The sequence below is a fragment of the Phacochoerus africanus genome, chromosome 5, assembly GCF_016906955.1.
Source record: "Phacochoerus africanus isolate WHEZ1 chromosome 5, ROS_Pafr_v1, whole genome shotgun sequence".
Taxonomy (NCBI): Eukaryota; Metazoa; Chordata; class Mammalia; order Artiodactyla; family Suidae; genus Phacochoerus; species Phacochoerus africanus.
In genome coordinates, this window is record NC_062548.1 from 126,617,020 (window position 1) to 126,636,987 (window position 19,968).

Sequence of the window (19,968 nt, forward strand, 5' to 3'; positions counted from 1 at the left end):
CCAAGGGTACTGGCTTCTTCCTGAGCCAGGTAGGCACTGTCTTGTTGCACCTGGGCAGAAGAGACCGGGGCAGTGCTCCGTCCCATACTCCAGGGCCTGCTGCCAGGACTCCCACGGAGAGGACCCGGAGGCCGCCCTGCTGAGAGCCGCCTTTCTGCCTCTAGGCTCAGGCCAGGTGTGGACCCTGTTGCCTCTGGGTCTGCATGTGTGGTTGAAGCTAAGAAGAGTCCCTGCTGGTGGTTGCCAAGAGATGAAGATGGAGTTTGAAAGCGACTCTCCAGGGGCTGTTTTGCTGTATCACAGCTGCTTTATCTTACCGTGCTTTATTTCAACTTAGCAGCTCGTAGCTGGATTACCTTGCATTATTATTTGGTCCTATTCCAATTATGTGTCTAGGCAGCTACAGCAGAGGCAGTTCTGGCAGCCTCTCTGGCATTGATACATTGCTGCCCAACTTTCCCCTCTTTCTTTAATCATTTTTTTTTCCCCTGGAAATTCAAATGAGATATATTTCTGTTGACCATCTGGGAGCTGTGTGTCATATAGAATGGTGGCTTTTTCTTTTTTTTTTTTCTTTTACTTTGGGCCAATTGAAGAGAGCAATTTCATGAATTTATTTGTTTCCTTTTCTCCTCTCTTGGTTTTCCAGGCAGCCTCCTGTCAGTGAGTCGCACTGGAGAATGTTGCTGCAAGACATGTTAACGATGCAGCAGAACGTTTACACGTGCCTAGAGTCCGACGATTGCTATGAGGTGGTATACGCACATAAACTGTTTCCTTGTAATTGAGAAATTTTAGCTGTTACTTGTGCTCATTGGACACACAGGTGATGACTGAGCGTCACTGAAATTAATAGTATGCAATCATTGCATGATGCCTGGTAATTGAGTACGCGGTATAGTTTAAGCACTTTCATATCTAACTTCCTATCTTCTCTCTCTGTTCATTGCAGCATCATTTATTTAGTGGGTTGATTCCCAGCTGGGAAACTTCAAATCATACTTGACTACTCTCCATAGTTCTGTTGGTGGTCACCAAAACTTAGTTGATGTCTCTGAGAAAACTCTTTTCAGATCTGTCCTAGCTTCATCTCTGCTAATTTGCAATAATCCTCCAAGCTTGTTTCCCTACATCCATCTCTCTTTCCTGTTTACACTGAGAGAGAGAGAGAGAGCTGTTCTAAAACAACCTATTCAGGACACACCCTCCTTAAAATGTGGTGTTTGTTCCATATCGACAGTCAGAAAGTATCTATACTTCTTAGTGTGGCACAGAAGCCACAGGGCATTCCAGCGGCCCTGTCCCGCCTTTGACACTCCACCACGTGCCCTGGGTGCCGGTCGTGCCAGATCTGTCCTGACTCCCTCCACTCTCGATGCCGTTTCCTGTTTCTGTGACTTTGTACACATTGACCTCTTTGCCTGGGCTGTATTCCTCTTTTTATAATTTGAAAATTGCTGATGATTTTTAGGAGTCAGTTCACTAATTACGCCTCTAGGATGCCTTCCTTTGTCCTTTGATAAAACTTGTCTCTAGTATAGCCTTTCTTTCAAATGCAGTGACTTGTTTATTTCAGTGTGTTTCTTCCCTTTGGTCATTAGCTCCTCGGTGGGCATCATTGTGTTTTATTCATCCTCATCTTCCCCAGTGCCTATTCTAGTGTCTGGCACATAAAGGATACCTAAGGATGGTTAGATGACTAGGAGTGTAAGCGAGGGGGATTTAATCCTTATTTTGGAAGGTAGGGTATTACCATCACATTACTCATGGTTTATATGGGAAGGATGATCCAGCTAACCCATTTTTAATGAGATACAGTTTGAAAGAGGGTTCTCATTTGAATATTCTTTTCAAATAAGCCCAATCAAAATTGTGTAAAATATTTCTTGTGTTGCCCTGCTCTGACACTGTAAAGCATAACCCATTGATAAAATAAGAGTTATAAAATAGGTCTCTGTTTTGTGAAATTGGTTGGCATTTTAAATTCAAGGTGATTGAATTTAACAAGGTGATTTTAACAACTATAGACTGTTGAGAAATGAATGGTTTTATATTTGAACTTCAGGATTTCTAGGCTTGGTGAGTGTAAAGTTGGTATTGAGGGTCACAGTATCAGACCGTGCACAACTGCCAGTAACTTGCCTTTGTACCTAAAGCAAAACTTGACATCCGGTTTCAGGGGAAATTAATCTACATGCACATAGGATCCAAAAAGTTACTGTCAATAGTATGCCTGAAATGGTGTTTTTAAGTGAGAGTAGCATTATTTCCTGGTATTTTCTGATTCTGATTGAAAAATTGGCATTATGTGTGTTACCCTTGAACTCGCTCCTGTGTAGAGTAATCCTTCGTGACAACCTGACATACTAAATCGTTTTTGTTATATTTTAACACCTTTGTATTAGGCTTTGATATTTTAATGACTTTGGGCCATTAGTCTTTCTCCTTTGAGAAAATATTTGAAAGCATATTATAATGGCTGTGAAACGATTCTAGAAGATAATTAAATTTGGCTGCTTAAATTTTAAAACATTTTAGTGCCATTTAAATTATACTGTATTGTCTTGCTGACTTTTGGCCATTTTTGTTAGATTTTGCTGTCCTTGGAAAATAATTTGAAATCTCACTGGCATAATTTTGATAAAGTGCAAGATTTCTTCTGTATAGCCTGTAGAGCAGAAATCTATATTGTTCATTTAAGAAAAATCTTGAAAAATATTAAAGTGAATAAATGGTGTTTTTCAGCATTGGGCATTGACCTTTTTTATTATTATAATTATTTTTAATAGTTATTTCCCCAATACAATTTTTTTTCTACTGTACAGCATGATGACCCAGTTACACATACATGTACATATTCTTTTTTCTCACATTATCATGCTCCATCCTAAGTGACTAGACATAGTGCCCAGTGCTACATAGCAGGATCTCATTGCTTATCCATTCCAAAGGCAATGGTTTGCATCCATTAACCCCAAGCTCCCAAACCACCCCACTCCCTCCCCCTCCCCCTCAGCAACCACAAGTCTATTCTGCAAGTCCACGATTTTCTTTTCTATAGAAAGGTTCATTTGTGCCTTGTATTAGATTCCAGATATAAGTGATATCATAGGGTATTTGTCTTTCCTTTTCTGACTGACTTCACTCAGGATGAGAGTCTCTAGTTCCATCCATGTTGCTGCAAATGGCATTATTTTGTTCTTTTTTATGGCCGAGTAGTATTCCATTGTGTATATATACCATGTCTTCCTAATCCAATCATCTGTCGATGGACTTTTGGGTTGTTTCCATGTCTTGGCTATTGTGAATAGAGCTGCAATGAACATGCAGGTGCATGTGTCTTATTCAAGGAAAGTTTTGTCCGGATATATGCCCAAGAGTAGGATTGCTGGGTCATATGGTAGTTCTATATATAGATTTCTAAGGTATCTCCATACTGATCTCTGTCGTGGTTGTACCAGCTTACATTCCCACCAACAGTGCAGGAGGGTTCCCTTTTCTCCACACCCCCTCCAGCATTTGTTATTTGTGGACTTGTTAATGATGGCCATTCTGACCAGTGTGAGGTGGTATCTCATGGTAGTTTTGATTTGCATTTCTCTAGTAATCAGGGATGTTGAGCATATTTTCATGTGCTTGTTGGCCATCTGTACATCTTCCTTGGAAAAATGTCTATTCAGGCAGGTCTTTTGCCCATTTTTTAATTTGGGTTGTTGGCTTTCTTGCTGTTGAGTTGTGTAATTTGCTTGTATGTTCTAGAGATTTTGCCCTTGTCAGTTGCATCGTTTGAAACTATTTTCTTCCATTGTGTAAGTTGTCTTTTTGTTTTCTTTTTGGTTTATTTTGCTGTGCAAAATCTTGTCAGTTTGATTAGGTCCCATTGGTTTATTTCTGTTGCTCTTATTTCTGTTGGCTTTGGGAGACTGACCTGGGAAAATATTCATAAGGTTGATATCAGAGAATGTTTTGCCTATGTTCTCTTCCAGGAGTTTGATGGTGTCTTGTCTGATATTTAAGTCTTTATTAGCTATTTTGAGTTTATTTTTGTTCATGGCGTGAGGGTGTGTTCTAGTTTCATTGGTTTACATGCAGCTGTCCAGGTTTCTCAGCAATACTTGCTGAAAAGACTGTCTTTTCCCCATTTGATGTTCTTGCCACCTTTGTCAAAGATTAATTGACCATAGGTGTCTGGGTTTTTTTCTGGGTTCTCTATTCTATTCCATTGGTCTGTCTGTCTGTTTTGGTACCAGTACCACACTGTCTTGATGACTCTGGCTTTGTACCATGCCTGAAGTCTGGGAGAGTTATGCCTCCTGCTTGGTTTTTGTTCCTCAGAATTGCTTTGGCAATTCCGGGTCTTTTGTGGTTCCATATAAATTTTTGGATTGTTTGTTCTGGTTCTGTGAAAAATATCCTGGGTAATTTGATAGGGATTGCATTGAATCTGTAGATTGCTGTGGGTAGTATGGCCATTTTTACAATATTAATTTTCCAACCCAGGAGCATGGAATATCTTTCCATTTCTTTACATCTTCTTTAATTTCTTTGACTCTTTATGGCTAACTTAAACGCAAGGAATAGAGAAATTGTTACATTAAAGTCATTTTTGTCACTTGGAGTGAGCCATTTTCACCTGTCATGTAAATGACTAAGGTTATTCATTGATAATATACTTTCTGTCACAATATGTATTTTATAGCAGATTCCTTGTACATATTAGTAATTTTATCCTTATCAATCAATTTAGTAAAGTCCTGTCTAAAAATACTTCTCCAGAATCCTAGAAACAGGTGAAAGTAAGGAGGTCCTATGAAAATCAGATTGCCTTCCTAATTATCAGAAAAACCTTGTTTCTCCTTGAAATCTTCTTATTAACTCCTGCTTCTGTTTCTGTGCTGTTTTCATCCAACAGTGGCCTAATAAGAAAGAGCATTCTTGGGGGAAAGTTCTTGTATTAGTTATATATTGACGTTATTAGTATGGATTTAAAGGGATCTCTTTAACAATTTTCTGGAGAAAGTAAATAATCTTAATTATAGAATAAATTTTGTTAATTGTGGCGCTATTAGTTGCCTTGTCAAGTACAATGACATTTGTACAAATACCTTCCATCAGTGGCTTTGGTTTTATTTAAATCTTAATTTGCAGATTGGAAAAAATGTTATATGGCATATTGTAATTCTAATGACTAGGTGTGAGTAGAACATTTGTGGCTTGGGTGTTTAGTTTACAAGACTGACTTCAGATGCTTTAAGCAGTAATTTATTATGTGTATCATATTCAAAGACTTTCTTTTAAAGAACTGAAATGTTATAAATAGTTTAAGCAGAGTGTGGGATCCTGTTTTTAATGAGGGTGAACTTTAGATATTTTACTCAAGTATTCATTGTAACACATTAAAATAATTATGTTTACCATTGGTTTGTTCAATAAATTCTTCTTTTGAAAAGATGGATTTTTAAAAATTGAGATGCATACACATAACACAGAATTAACTGGTTTTGTTGATGGTGTTTTTTTTTTCCTTTTTAGGGCTGCACCTGTGACATATGGAGGCTAGGGGTTGAATTGGAGCTGTAGCTGCCGGCCTACACCACAGCCACAGCAACACAGGATCCGAGCTGCATCTGCGGCCTACACCACAGCTCATAGCAAAGCCGGATCCTTAACCCACTGAGCGAGACTAGGAATCAAGCCGGCATCCTCATGGATGCTGATCGTGTTTGTTAACGGCTGAGCCCCCAAATTAACTGTTGTAAAGTGTCCTTCATGGTCGTTTAGTACATTCTCAATGGTGTGCAACCTCTTCCTTTAGGATAGAGCCATTATTTATTTACTTGATGTCAGAGCCTCTGTTGTGTTAAAACCTAAATCCTACCCTCTTTATTAGGCATTAATTCCAGTTCCTTCTTTTTCCCAGATATTTACAGAAAGCCTTCTGTGTTCCAGCCGCCTTGAAAATATCCACCTGGCTGGGCAGCTGATGCACTGCAGTGCTTGTTCGATAAATCCACCAGCTGGTGGGGCCCATAAAGGAAAAACCCCGTACAGGGTCAGTTATGAGAAAAGTATCGACTTGGTCTTGGCTGCCAGCAGAGAGTACTTCAATTCTTCTACCAACCTCACTGACAGCTGCATGGATCTGGCCAGGTAGAGCAACTGTCTTCTCCATGGGAGCGAGGGCTCGGAATACGCAAGCTCCAGTGTCGGTTTTATGCCCTCCTGTATGGGGTCCTCAGTCATGAGTACAGATTGACTCTGCTGTATGGGGCACAGATGTTTGTTTCTTGAATATAGAAAGAAGACTTAATGACATCATGAATATCCATCAGCTTTCTCGTGACCATTTTCCCCTAGCTTGCTTTCCCATAGTCATTTGAGCTGATTGTCGGTAAGATTGTACTTCTCTCCTGTTGGGAGAAATTCATGTGGTGGCCTAAAAATATCAAGTTCTGGAAAATTTTGGCACATTTAGATGATGTCTGTACCTTTTACATGACTTCTGCTCTACTTAGGGACAGGGGACCTGAGATGATAAAGCTCAAAAGTTCCTTCCAGGTAGAATTTCTGGCTTGTGAATTCTGTTCTTCTCTTGGCCTATTGTACTGGAAATTTGGCATTCCTCTTTTTGCTATTGACTCTTGGGAGCCTTTTTTTTTGCATAGGGGACATTTGCCCTTTGCCTCTCTTAACAGTTTAACTATGTTGGTAAGTTCCTATTACATATAATTTATCTTTCAAATTGCTATTAAAATTTTTAAAATTATTTTTTCTCATGCAAGGTTTCTATCTTTTGTATTATCCTTTGAAAGACCTCTAATTTGCAAGACCGCTAAAATCACTTTTCATTTTTTTTTACTACTTTATTGTATTTTTGCATTGAAATTTTAGCCTATTTGGGATTTATTTTGATGTAGTGATTTTGGTAGTAGCTATGTAGAGTTATTTTTCCCACCAAATGACTGGTAGTCGTTTCAACTGTAGCAAATCTTAAAGGTAACTCCCCCCTCCCCAGTGATATCACAGAAAGAATCATGTTTTCTCAAACCATGTTATTGAACTTGACAGAGTTGTTTAAAATAGTAATTTTTTTTTCTCTCCCAAGGGGTTGTATTTCTATTTCAGATGATGAAAATATCAAATAGAATAGCCTTTGAAACTGGGAGTTGTGTTTGACCTAAATCTTTTTGACAGATTTCCCAGAGATCATTTTAAAAACTATACTTACAGTGTTTCCCTTTCATTTCGTCCTCTTTCTCCCACAAGGACATACCTTAATTTAAAAAAGGTGACATATGTGTGTCATGTAGCACTTATGTATATATTTGTCACCTGTGGGGCCCAGATGTATTTAATTGTTCACAGTTTTATTTAAGTTTTATTTAATTTGAAAATAGACTATCCATTCTTTTTTTTTTTTGGTCTTTTGTTGTTGTTGTTGTTGTTGTTGCTATTTCTTGGGCCGCTCCCGCGGCATATGGAGGTTCCCAGGCTAGGGGTTGAATCGGAGCTGTAGGCACCGGCCTAGGCCAGAGCCACAGCAACGCGGGATCCGAGCCACGTCTGCAGCCTACACCACAGCTCTCGGCAACGCTGGATCGTTAACCCACTGAGCAAGGGCAGGGACTGAGCCCGCAACCTCATGGTTCCTAGTCGGATTCGTTAACCACTGCGCCATGACGGGAACTCCTTTTTTTTTTTTTTTTCTTTCTATCCATTCTTATTAAATTAAGGTTTATTAACTAATTTCTTGTAGTTGAGGAAGCAATACATCCACAAGATAAAATATTCAAAAAAGGATAGATATGGACAATGTCTTTTTGCTTCTGGTCTCCCTAGTTTTATTATCCTACAGCTGTTTTAAAAATCAGTTTCTGGTGTATTATTCCAGAGGATCTTATTAAATGTTACCGTCTTCTTTCTTAAATCATAATTAAGTGTGTCCCTCTTGAACGTAACTTTCTGTGTCTTATTTTATTCACTTACAATCTATATTGAAGGTTTTTCCATGTGAGTACATACAGGTTTGTCTCATTCTTTATTGATGGTTGTTTGACTTCCAATAGAATTTATTTAATCTGTTCCTGACTTCGTGTCTTTTATTTTAAAAAGACCATGGTGGTGAACATCCATAATTCTGTCTGGCCTTGTGAGAGCCTATCTGTAGTATAAATTTCTAGATTTGAAATTCCTGGGTTTCAAGGTGAGTGCAGTTAGAATTTTAGTAGGTACCACAAATAGGTATCTTTTACACTCGAGTCAGTAAAAAGTGTTAGTGCTCGTCTGACTTAAATCCCCAAATTTTGCACGAGCAGGCTCGGCTCTTGTTTGTTGTTCAGTCATATGGGGGGATACTGGGGTAGATGGCTTCATGTGCGGGTCCAGGATTTGGCATCTGTTGGCTCTTCATGGCCTGGTCTCTTCCTGCCTTTCTAGACTCATGCCCTGCTCCTTTATATGCACTTTTAGAAAATGGGATTATCGTTAATGAAAATATTTATTAAATGTACTTTCACTGAGTCTTTTAAAATTTGCTTAAAATATTCCATAGGTGTCACAAATTCTTAGACTGTCACATCACTTTCTCCTACAGTTATCTCAATATTGCATCACCGACTGATCTTCTGATCAGAAAACTGTCCTCCTATGCAATTTCTTAGGTTATTCTTTATTCCTCTGAGGGACAGAATTGTGACTGATTGAAGACCTTTCTGTTTTCCATAAAAGAATAACTGGAAATTACCAGGATTCCTTCTGTTTTTTAAAAATCCTTTTTCTATGATTATTATCTTTGGAATCAATGGTAAACAGAGCACTAAACCCAGAATTAAGGTGTCTTGCTTTTGTACCATGATAGCGTAACATACTATCAGCATGACCCTGTGCAAATCACGTTACCTCCAAGCTTCAGTTTGGGCTTCTTTAAAAAGCAGATGGTGATATTTGCCTGTCTCACAGGCTTGCTGTGAGGATTAAATAAGATATCAGAAAGCCTCCAGCAAAATACCTGGAATGTGGTAGGTTTCTGATAAATATGTATTGGATCTCATGTTGTTGGACGTGGCAAGGCAACTTAGCTGAACATATGTTACTTTTCCTTTTAAAAAATGTATTTCTCCTAGGTGCTGCTTACAGCTGATAACAGATAGACCTGCTGCCATTCAAGAGGAGCTAGATCTTATCCAAGCTCTGGGGTGTCTTGAAGAATTTGGAGTAAAGATCCTGCCTTTGCAAGGTGAGTTTTCCACTTAAGTGTTGCACTGTTAGTAACTTACTTTGCATTAATTTACTAGTGTTCCTTTTTCGATTTTTAAACTAAAGAGTGCCTTTGGTCATTTAATCCATTAGCAATAGATCCCATCCTCTGTGCCATTTTTCAGTACATTAGTACAGCAGTGAGGCTATTGGATTAAACAAGAAAGAGGAGTTCCTGTTGTGGCTCAGCAGGTTACTAACCTGTCTGGTGTCCATGAGGATACCGGTTTGATCCCTGGCCTCCCTCAGTGGGTTAAGGATCCGGCTTTGCCGTGAGCTGTGGTGTAGCTTGCAGACGTGGCTCGGATCCCATGTGGCTGTGGCTGTGGGGTAGGCTGGTGGATTCAGCTCAGATTTGACCCCTAGCCTGGTAACCTCCATGTGCCGAAGGTGCGGACCTAAAAAGACCAAAAAAAGAAAGAAAGAAATCAATACAAGAGTTTTGAGAAATAGATGGATGAGAGTTTCAGGTTTATATCAATTTTGGATTGCAGTTTATTTCAGTTGCAAAGATTTAGAAGTAGCTATAAATGATAATAGTTTATTTCTTTTTTTGCTACTGCAGAATATTTTTTAATTACCTTTTTTTTTTTTTTTTAAAATAGAGGGAATGACAGGAAGTTGTTGTTAGAGTTCAGTTACTAGCCATCTTGTAACACTACTCACCTTCCTTTATGTAAAGGTTAGATGTCAGGTTTGTACCCCCCAAAACAAGCGTGCTGTTAGGCTGTCACCTAAGCTGTTTCGTGCTGGAGCGTGGCAGCCATCTCCCAGTGTCCTGAACCTTACCTGACACGTGGGAGGTAGGTTCTCTGTTGCTTCAAATCCTGGACCTCAAGGCTCTAAACGAAGTGGGTGGCTTGCTTATTAGCAGTGTGCTTGGCTGGTTTCTGTGTACTCACTTATCTTTATTCTTAACTCTGGAAATATTTGGAATTGGGGTGAGGGAGGTGTAGCTGAGTTCCTTCCCTCTCTGGTTTTTGATAAATTTTCACCAGAATTGTCTCTCTCTCTCTCTTTTTTAAACTTCTAGTTCCCTTGGTCAGCGATAGCCTGTTATGGGTCCCTTGATGTCTTGTCTTCTGTAACACTTTGAGTCATGTGGATCTTAGGAATATGAGCCAGTAGAGACATTCTTATGTTTTCATGTGAATTTTCATTGTATTTTTACTAAAAATTAAAGTTTTTCTTGTTAGGAAAATTTATTAGACTTATAAAAGGTAGTGTTACAATTACCTTGAATATTGCTGTTTGAAAATTATTTGTATTTGTGATTATAAATATCCTGCAAGGTCTGAACCAATTATATTCAAGGTGATTGTTAAATCACTAGAAAATTCTGTTCAGTCGCACCATTCATGTAATTTTTGAGCTCAAAGCTTCTTAAAATTATGAGGGTAATCAGAGTTACTCAAAGGCGTTTTGAACGTATTCTCAAATATCTTAAATCATTAACTACCTCCTCTGAAACTTTTGTTTTTTTTCCCTGTTTTTTAGGGCACACCTGTGGCATATGGAGGTTCCCAGGCTAGGGGTCGAATCAGAGCTGCAGTTGCCAGCCTCTACCACAGCCACAGCAACTTGGGATCTGAGCCACATCTGTGACCTACATCACAGCTCATGGCAATACTGGATCCTTAACCCACTAAGCGAGGCCAGGAATCGAACCCGCATCCTTATGGATCCCAGTTGGGTTGTTAACCATTGAGCCATGAAGGGGACTTCTGAAACACTTTTTTAATTGAAGATTTCAGTCGCAGGAGAGTCCAGAGTCCTATGAAACTTTTGTCCTTAATGTCTCGTTAGGTCAAGTCATTATAGTTTTGATTCTGTGTGTGTTTATTTTAATCCAAGTTACTTAATCCAGTCAGATTTGTATAATGCAAAAAAATAGTTTTCCAAATGCTATTGAATTTTGCAAATTACTTTGAGCTCTGACTTTTCTGTGGTACTCCATGAGCAGTATTTGCACATCACCTGATGGGTTTGAATATCTGCAGCCAAACCTGCCATCCTGCTGTAGCTTCTGAAAAATTTCCTGACTGAGAGTCTTAAGAAAGACTTGGCTTTCATGTCTTGACAGCAGTTCAGCTTGATATATTGATTTGGAGTTTCCTATTAGAATGACTGTCAGAAAAATCTTCGGAATGTGGAGACATCATATCCCTTTTGTATCCTATTTGTTCTGTTTATGCCACAGATATAATTTAGGTTTCAGCTTCTTTTGTGTCCATCAGTAATTCTGGACAAATAAAGTAACTTGATATTCAAAAGATTTATGGTCTAGGTGTTTTTATTGTAGTCAGTGTACAGTAGTTCATTTTGTCACTTTGTTTTGAAGTCTTCTTTGCCTACACTTCGGGAGTTGCTATTTCTTATCAAGAAGGCTAGTGGTATTGATAAGGTATAATTCATGAGTTAACAGTAAAGAGGACCAGAAATATCATATAGAAGTGGCTCCTGTGTAAGGGTCTCCTATGACGTGTTAGTGTGTGCATGTGTGTACTTCTCCCTGTATCTTGGGTGTTTGTGAAAATTATTCTTACTATTTATGAGCTGTTTGAGAATATTTTAGTTGTCTTCATGTTTTTTTCTACAATAGGCCAAGTCTGTTTTCTGGGCTCACCGTTTTGTAGTAAGCCCAGCCTGGAGCCTCTTTTGCGCCTTATTGCTGAGTAACTGGACCTGTGGCTAAACTTTCTTTGTGTTTAACTTTTCTCCTTTACAAAATGGGCACAGTTATAAGCCCGTTATAGAATTTCTTATAAAGCTTGAGTCTGTATGTTTACAGGGCCTGGGACATAGTACGAGCTCTGCAAGCATCAGGCGTCATTTTTGTTATTTTCCTTGGAATAGGTGCTTGTAGTGAAGGTACAGCTAGAGTGGCCTTGCCTGCTTTCTCCTCTCTCCCTTCCTCCCCATTTCCACTCTGCTTTCCTTACCTTCGAGAAAGATTAGTTTAGGCACTTTTGTTCCCACAACCAAAATAATGGCTTTGAGGGCTTAGTACACTGATAACAAGACAGAATCATGCCTGTAGGTCATGTCTGAGTTTAAATTCTGATTCAGCCACTTTGAGCTGTGTGATCTGTGGCAACTTAATGTTTTTGAACTTCACCTTCCTCAGATGGAGATAATAATAAATATTCCCCAGACAGTCCTTAAAGTTATCTGAACACGGAGAATCCTCATGTTAGAGGAGCCAATATTTAAACGTTTCCGTGAATGTTCGTAATAACAATTGAGTGGTTTTTATGTTCTCTGTATACTTTGCGTGCATTTATTAATTCTTGAAAATACCCCATGAGGCAGTGACAGTTATTGTTTTCATTTTCCTGATCAAGGTTAAGTAGCTTGCTTATGGCCACACAGCTGCTTAGAGGCAAAGCTAGGTAGTCTGGCTCAAGAACCTGGGTTTGTAACGGTTGCCAGTACTCCGTGGCAGAGGAGGGGTGACAGTTCCTGTGCTGTCGCTCCCCAGCTCCGAGTCTGACTTCTGCACGTTACCTTCTTCCTCCCCTGTACAGTCAGATTGGTACTGAGGCAACTTCACAAGTAACTGTTTATGTTGTGTACCTTGGATGCCCTTCATGAGCGACTGAAATGGATGGATAAGGGAATGAGGCTGTGAACGACACTGAAGGAGCCGAATTGAATTCGGGTCCCATCACTTTCAGTGACCTTGGCCAAAGTACTTAAAAGTACTGCACCTCAGTTTCTTCTGAGGATAGTAGTGCCTGCCTTGTAAGGTTCTGCCTTGTAGGGTTAACATCCTTAAAGCACCTACAGCAGTGCCTAGGACACAGGTTGTAGTCATTTCATGTCAGCTGTTATCATAATAATTGTTCCTGTTGTATTTATTTGGTCCCACCTTCCCAGGTAATACGTGTTTCTTGAAGGTTAACACCTCTGTCCTAAATAGATACCCTTTCTTCCTAGCGTATACCTAATGCTCTTGAATTCAAGGTTTTTCCGTATACGTGGGCTTAATTACCCCGTAGTGTGAATTGGTGTCCATAAGGCATGTTTTATTTTCCTAACGTCTAGCTTAAGTGGGAGGATTTTTTGGAGGAAAGTTAATGAGTTGGACCCATGAGCAATTTGAGGACTCCTGTCCTCCAAACTGGGGAGACACGGTGGACCTAGAACATGGATATTTGGACACGGAATGGATTTGCGGAGCTGAGGAGAGGTTGTTCTGGTGTAAGAGGAAGTATGTGAAGTTTCCAGATATCACCATCTTTAAAATGTTCCCTCTGTCCTGACATGGCCCTTGAGAAGGTGACACTTTTTCTTACCTTCTGATGCCAGTTCATTGACTGTATTTCAGAAGTTTGATGACAAAGATTTGTGTTGTACATAAGTCATTCAGAAGCAACACTAACTTTTTTTTTAAATTGTGTCTTTCTCATAATTCTTACTGATCTGGGGGTTGACACAGCTTTCATTTTGTTCATTTGTTCAGTTGCCTTAGAGTAGGAAGGTCATGATACCCTTTGTTGTGTCCTGATCACAAGTCTTCAGTGTGTCTGTCTTTCTTTGTAGTGCGATTGTGCTCTGACCGGATCGGCCTCATCAAGGAGTGTATCTGCCAGTCCCCCACGTGCTACAGGCAATCCGCCAAGCTGCTGGGCCTTGCTGAGCTGCTGAGGGTAGCAGGTATGTTTTGAATGCTAAACTGCAGAGTACAGGATCAGCATTATTCTCAGCATCATCCTAGGAAAATATTGGAAACGTGCTTACAGGAGGCAGAGGAGCTGCTTTTAGGCAAAGACTTGTCTTTTCTAGAAAGGCTGGTGTGGTATAAAAATGGGTACCACCTCCACTGAGCTGCTTGGACCTTCTCTTCTTTAAATGCCAGGAAATGGTTGAGAGGCCCAGAAACAGAAGTCAGGGTTACCATTTATAACCAGAAAGCTTCTATGTAGGACTAGCCAGCCCTCACAGTTTACCTTCAGTGTCTAAATCTGGTATAAGGTTTTTGAGCCTGAATAATTTTTTAGAAAAATTTGTGCGTTTGCTAGTTGGTTGGGTTTTTGTATGTATTATTTCATTTTCTGTTAAGTGGTGTTGATATGTTCTTCCCATTTTACAAGGGAAATTGAAGATCAGGAAAGTTAAGCATCTTGCTCGGCAGAGTTCAAAGGCAAACCATAACTTTCAAGGAAAATCTTTCTGACTCTGGTCACGTTTCACACTGTTCTGCTTAGCAATCTTTTAATACTTTTGTATTGTTGGCTTATCCAGTGTGTATTCCACTTGATGGACAACTTCAGGTGTATTCTCATCTTCTTGAACAGTTTTTAAATGTGCAGCTTAAAACTTTTGAATGGGATCTGGCACAACTTTGTGACAGTTACCTTCCTATTTCAACTAAAAGATAAAGACCCCCTGCTGACTTGAAACACTAGTTACCTGACCTGGACATGTTTGTCTGTTTGCTAAGCAGTCTTCCTTTGGGACAAATCCATTTTCCAGCCCATGCGACCCCAGTCAAGATGCTTTGCCACAGTGGCTGGCAGCCAGTTCAGGGTTGACTATGTGACTCAAGCTGAACCATTCAAAATCTCTCCTAATATTAGGTGGATAAACATAGGAAGACAGAGGCTCTTTCTTCCTTTCCAAAGGAAAATCATAAGGATACATACAGCCTTAGGGATGCCTGCAGTCGTTATTCTGGTCAGTTTCCTGAAAATAAATGCATTTGAGAGAGAAGGGAGATAGATGCCCCAGTGATATTCTACATTCCTCTGGGTCTAATCCTGCTTAAAGGTACTTGTACTTCCAGCATCGTTTTACTTCAATACAGGTAAATTCCATTTTTAGCTTTAAGAAAAGGAGATTTTTGTGTGTGTGTATATATATATATATATATATATATACACACACACACACACACACATATATATATATATATATTTTTTTTTTTTGTCTTTTTGCTTTTCTAGGGCCGCTCCTGCGGCATATGGAGGCTCCCAGGCTAGGGGTCCAGTCGGAGCTGTAGCCTCCAGCCTACGCCAGAGCCTCGGCAACTCGGGATCCGAGCCGTGTCTGCAACCTACACCACGGCTCACGGCAACGTCAGATCCTCAACCCACTGAGCAAGGCCAGGGATCGAACCGGCAACCTCATGGTTCCTAGTCAGATTTGTTAACCACTGTGCCACTACGGGAACTCCTTGTTTATATTTTGAACTGTAAAATATATTTGGACATTCCCTCATGGTGCAGCCGCTTAAGGATCCAGCATTGCTGCAGCTGTGGCACAGGTTACAATAGTGGCCCAGGTTTGATCCCTGGCCTGGGAATTTCTTCATGCTGTGGGTGTGGCCAAGAAATAAATAGAATTAGTATACTTAATGGACACATTTTTGTAATGTTTTAAAATCTTAATATATAGAACTCTTACTTTTAAGGCCTATAGTTGGAGTAAATTTTAATGTGTCAGCTGTTCTCTTCTAGCCTGTCTGAAAGCATCGCAGTAGCATCTTTACCTTTAGTAAGGTGCTGACACAGTGGCTGGGGCCGGTCATCCATCTGGAGGCGTCTTGGATGATTGGGGAGAACTTGGGTGTGGAATCAGAAGACTGGTTCAGTCCAGACGGTCCTATTCGTTTGCTAAATGATTTGAGCTTCAGTTTCTGCATCTGGAAAGTAGGAATGACACTCCTGGCCTCACCTGCCAGGCTGTATATAAAAGACCCAAGTGAGTCAGTGCATTTAAGAGCACTTTTTACCCTTTGAAGCCCTGTGATCATCAGGGAGGAATTTCATAAGGATCCAGCTCATAGACACTAACGAGGCTGTCAGAGATGCTGTCTGCATTTTCCATGGACCTGCCTGCTAGGATTCATCTCCATTTATGTCCTTGTGACATTGCCACGGAAACAGGAATATCAGTGATCCTGGCAAACATGCACTTTGAATGGGATGAGCATTCTTCAGTCTGCAGAGAACACGTGCATAGAGTACATGGTGCTCAGCCCTTTTTCCTCATTGCAGCTATTTTAGCCCTGGTATTTGGAGCCATCTCAGCTTGGCCACCACTGTTGGACCAACTTTAACGTGGAATCTGTATCATAACTAACGTGCAGTATCATCAAAAGATAAGACTAGTATCCACATTTCATTCAACACAGTATTTTTATTGTGAGCCATGTGAGGACACATAATTGCTAACACATATCAGTGACCGCCCTGCACCAGCTCCTTTCTGTCTGCTTGTCACACATTAGCAGTTCCATTCTGCACAACCACCCCTTGTTGGCCACATTTTCAGGTGAGCAGATATAGGTGGCAGAGAGGTAAAGCCCTCTCACTTTGTCAGGTACTTCTGATAGAAAGTTCTGTGACACACCAGCTGCCCCTGGGGATCTAGAAAGGGCTGAGGAGGCCGTGAATCGTGCCTCATCGTGGGTGTGATGGTCGTACGTGGCGTCCGTAACCTGTTATAGGACTTGAAGAAGGCGATTCTCGTGTTTTGCTACGGTGGAGTAGTATTAAGAAAGGCATCACAAGGCAGGTGACATGTTGCTGGAGCTTACAGAGTGTCATGGTTATTTATTCTACATTGTAAGCCACCCCGAAACGTACAGCTTAAAACAAAAAGCCATTTCGTTATCTCTCCCAGTTCTGGAGTTGGACTGGGCTTGGCTGGGCATTTGGGGGTCTTTGATGAAGTCGTGGTCAGATATAGCTGCTAGGGGCGGGCTCATCTCAAAGCTGCATTCTTCCCATGTCTGGCATCTGGGCTGAGAAGATTTAGAGAGCTGGGGAATGGGAGAGTTAGGGCTTTCTCTTCTCTGTACGTTTCTCCATATAGTCTGCCTACAGTCTTCTCAGAGCACCCAGATTTCTTATGTGATGGCCGAGAGCTTCCTGATTTAGTGTCCCGAGAGAAACCAGCAGAAACTTCATGATATTTTTCTATAATTTAGTCTTGGAATTTCAGCAGCTTCATTTCCATGTGTCTTTTTTTTTTTTTTTTTCTAATTCCATTGTGTCTTATTCACGGAATCAGTCACACAGGCCCTCCCAAGTTCAAGCGAAATACTTATAGGCTTTACCTGAAGTCGGCTGGACCTGGGTGATCTGCCCCTGAACAGGCTTGGATGGTTGCTCCTCGGTGGGTGGTGAGAGGCCTCAGCTCCTTGTCATATGGAGCTCTCCACAGGACTGCTTTTTTTTTTTTTCTTTTTTTCTTTTTTTTGGTCGTGAAAGTTCTCAGGCCAGGGATTGAACCTCCACCATAGCAGTCACCTGAACCATTGAAGTGACAATACCAGGTCCTTAACCTGCTGCACCACAAGGGAACTCGTCCACAGGACTTCTTGTCTGTCCTCTGAACATGCCAGCTACTGGGTTTCTCATTGATCCACAGGAGAGCAGGAAGGATTCTTTGATGCCTTTTATGACTAGTTTTCCAAGTCACACGCTGTGACTTACACCTTGTTCTGTTTGTTAGGAGCGAACCACTAGTTAGCCTCACTCAAGGGGAGAAGCATGGAGCTCCACCTCTAGAAGGGAATATCAAAGAATTGGTGGACAGAGTTTAAATTATGTTTCATATACTCAAGGCCTTGTCATACCATCATTAGTGTCTTCTTCAGACTAAACATCTTGATCATTTTCAAAAATAGATTTCTAATCTGGCCATACTCCTTGCTCTTCTCCCTGTGAATTTCATTTTTATTTTGTTTGTAGTATTTCTCTGGATGTCATTCCTCAGGCCTGTTTTTACTTAAGTTTTTCCTTTTAACCGTCTGCTCAGATTGGAACTTAGTAGAAATAAAAGCAATTAATATTTGAGCTGTAGACCAAGAGATCATATTTGACCCATCTGCATATAAAATATTACATTAGCAGCAAGAGTAATTCTCATCTTATACTTTTATACTCATCTAAGTTACTTTTTACTCTGCCCTTTATAGCAGATATATGAATCTCATTTTGAATGTGAGGAATGAGGAATAAAGAAGTTAATAATTTATTGACTATTTCACAGTTAAGTTTCTGACTTTAAACCCTTCACTTTTATATTGTGTTTTCACCTCTTTTGATGTCAGATGCTGATAATCAGTGGCCTCTTAAGCTGATGAGGGGCTTACATTATGTCTGCAAAATACCTTCACAACCTAGCCAAGTTGTCACATGAAAAAAAAAAATCACACCTAGCTCTTTCATTTTTTTTTAAATAACAGCTTTATTTATTTATTTATTTATTATTTTCTTTGTCTTTTTGCTATTTCTTGGGCCGCTCCTGAGGCTTATGGAGGTTCCCAAGCTAGGGGTTGAATCGGAGCTGTAGCCACCGGCCTACGCCAGAGCCACAGCAACGCAGGATCCGAGCCGCGTCTGCAACCTACACCACAGCTCACGGCAACGCCAGATCGTTAACCCACTGAGCAAGGGCAGGGACCGAACCCGCAACCTCATGGTTCCTAGTCGGATTCGTTAACCACTGCGCCACAACGGGAACTCTGCTCTTTCATTTTTGATTTGGATATTCTTATAAATGCAGATATTTCAAGAGTACTCTCTAGGAAATAGGTTTGCAATTGTGATATGTGCTTTTATTATTGAGTAACTGTTACATATTGCTCCATTTTTAATATTACATGTTCTGTTTGTAATACATAAATATATTTTAATAATATTATGAATCTTAGTGCTCTAAGATCTCTTTTTTAGGAGTTCCCATCGTGGCTCAGTGGTAACGAACTCAACTAGTAGCTGTGAGGACGTGGGTTTGATCCCTGGGCTTGCTCAGTGGGTTAAGGATCCAATGTCACCGTGAGCTGTGGTATAGGTCGAAGACGTGGCTGGAATCTGGCATTGCTGTGGCTGTGGTGTAGGCCGGCAGCTACAGCTCTGATTCGACCCCTAACCTGGGAACTTGTATATACCTCAGGTGCAGCCCTAAAAAGCCAAAAAAAAAAAAATTTTTTTTTAAAGAATCTTTTTAGGTTAGCTTGGGCTAGCCCTTGCCTTAGATTCTAGTCAAATCCCTGAAGCACAGAAAGAAGGTGAATGGAGGATATACTTAAAAGTCATTTTACTTTTTCTTCCAGATAATGTGAGGGCTATGTGTGTGTATGTGTATAGTGTGTGTGTGTATAAAATAATTAAGTTTCTATTACCGCCTTAAAATATGAAAGATTTTTTATTTTTTCCTTTTTGGCTTAAATAAATTGTATTTGTGTTTCAACTTTGAATTGTCTTGTAATTGAAAACTAAATTCTGAACCGAAACTATGCCAAGTTCGTTGAGAGTATATTTTTCGAGCCCCTGTTATGTGCAGGACTTGGTACCAGGTACGGAGAATTCATAAGGAAACAACTGCCGTCCTCCAAGAACTGAAATTCTGATAGAGGATGGAGGTCATTAAAAAGGTGATCCCAGGAGTTTGGTTCAGAGAAGGAGAAGCAAAGAAACGTGGAGGAGGGTGCCCAAACCACGTATTTTCAGCGAAGGAAATGACTTCTAAACTGACCTTTAAGAACATTCCTGGGAAAATGATTTAAGATCTTCGAGTTGACATAAGCTGAATTTTGGACGCTCACTATGCTAAATCAAAGCTTAGTACTGTCGGTGGTCAAATGACAAAATGAAAACAATTTCATAAGGAGTGTGATGCCCTTTATTGGAGGGAAGGAGTCCAGGGATTGGGGGGGCACAGCGCCTCACTTGCAGTGGCGTGCTCTTCTGGAGGGAT

The 19,968-nt window shown here is 40.3% G+C and overlaps 1 protein-coding gene across 1 annotated transcript in view; it reads left to right on the forward strand.

Annotated features, from left to right (window-relative positions):
• NBAS (NBAS subunit of NRZ tethering complex) overlaps positions 1-19,968 on the forward strand; it is a 360,775-nt gene that overhangs the window by 168,057 nt on the left and 172,750 nt on the right. The window contains exons 29-32 of the mRNA XM_047782615.1: positions 650-752; positions 5,921-6,150; positions 9,123-9,235; positions 13,801-13,914. Coding sequence (XP_047638571.1) covers positions 650-752; positions 5,921-6,150; positions 9,123-9,235; positions 13,801-13,914 — 560 coding nt within the window. The remainder of the gene's footprint in view (positions 1-649; positions 753-5,920; positions 6,151-9,122; positions 9,236-13,800; positions 13,915-19,968) is intronic.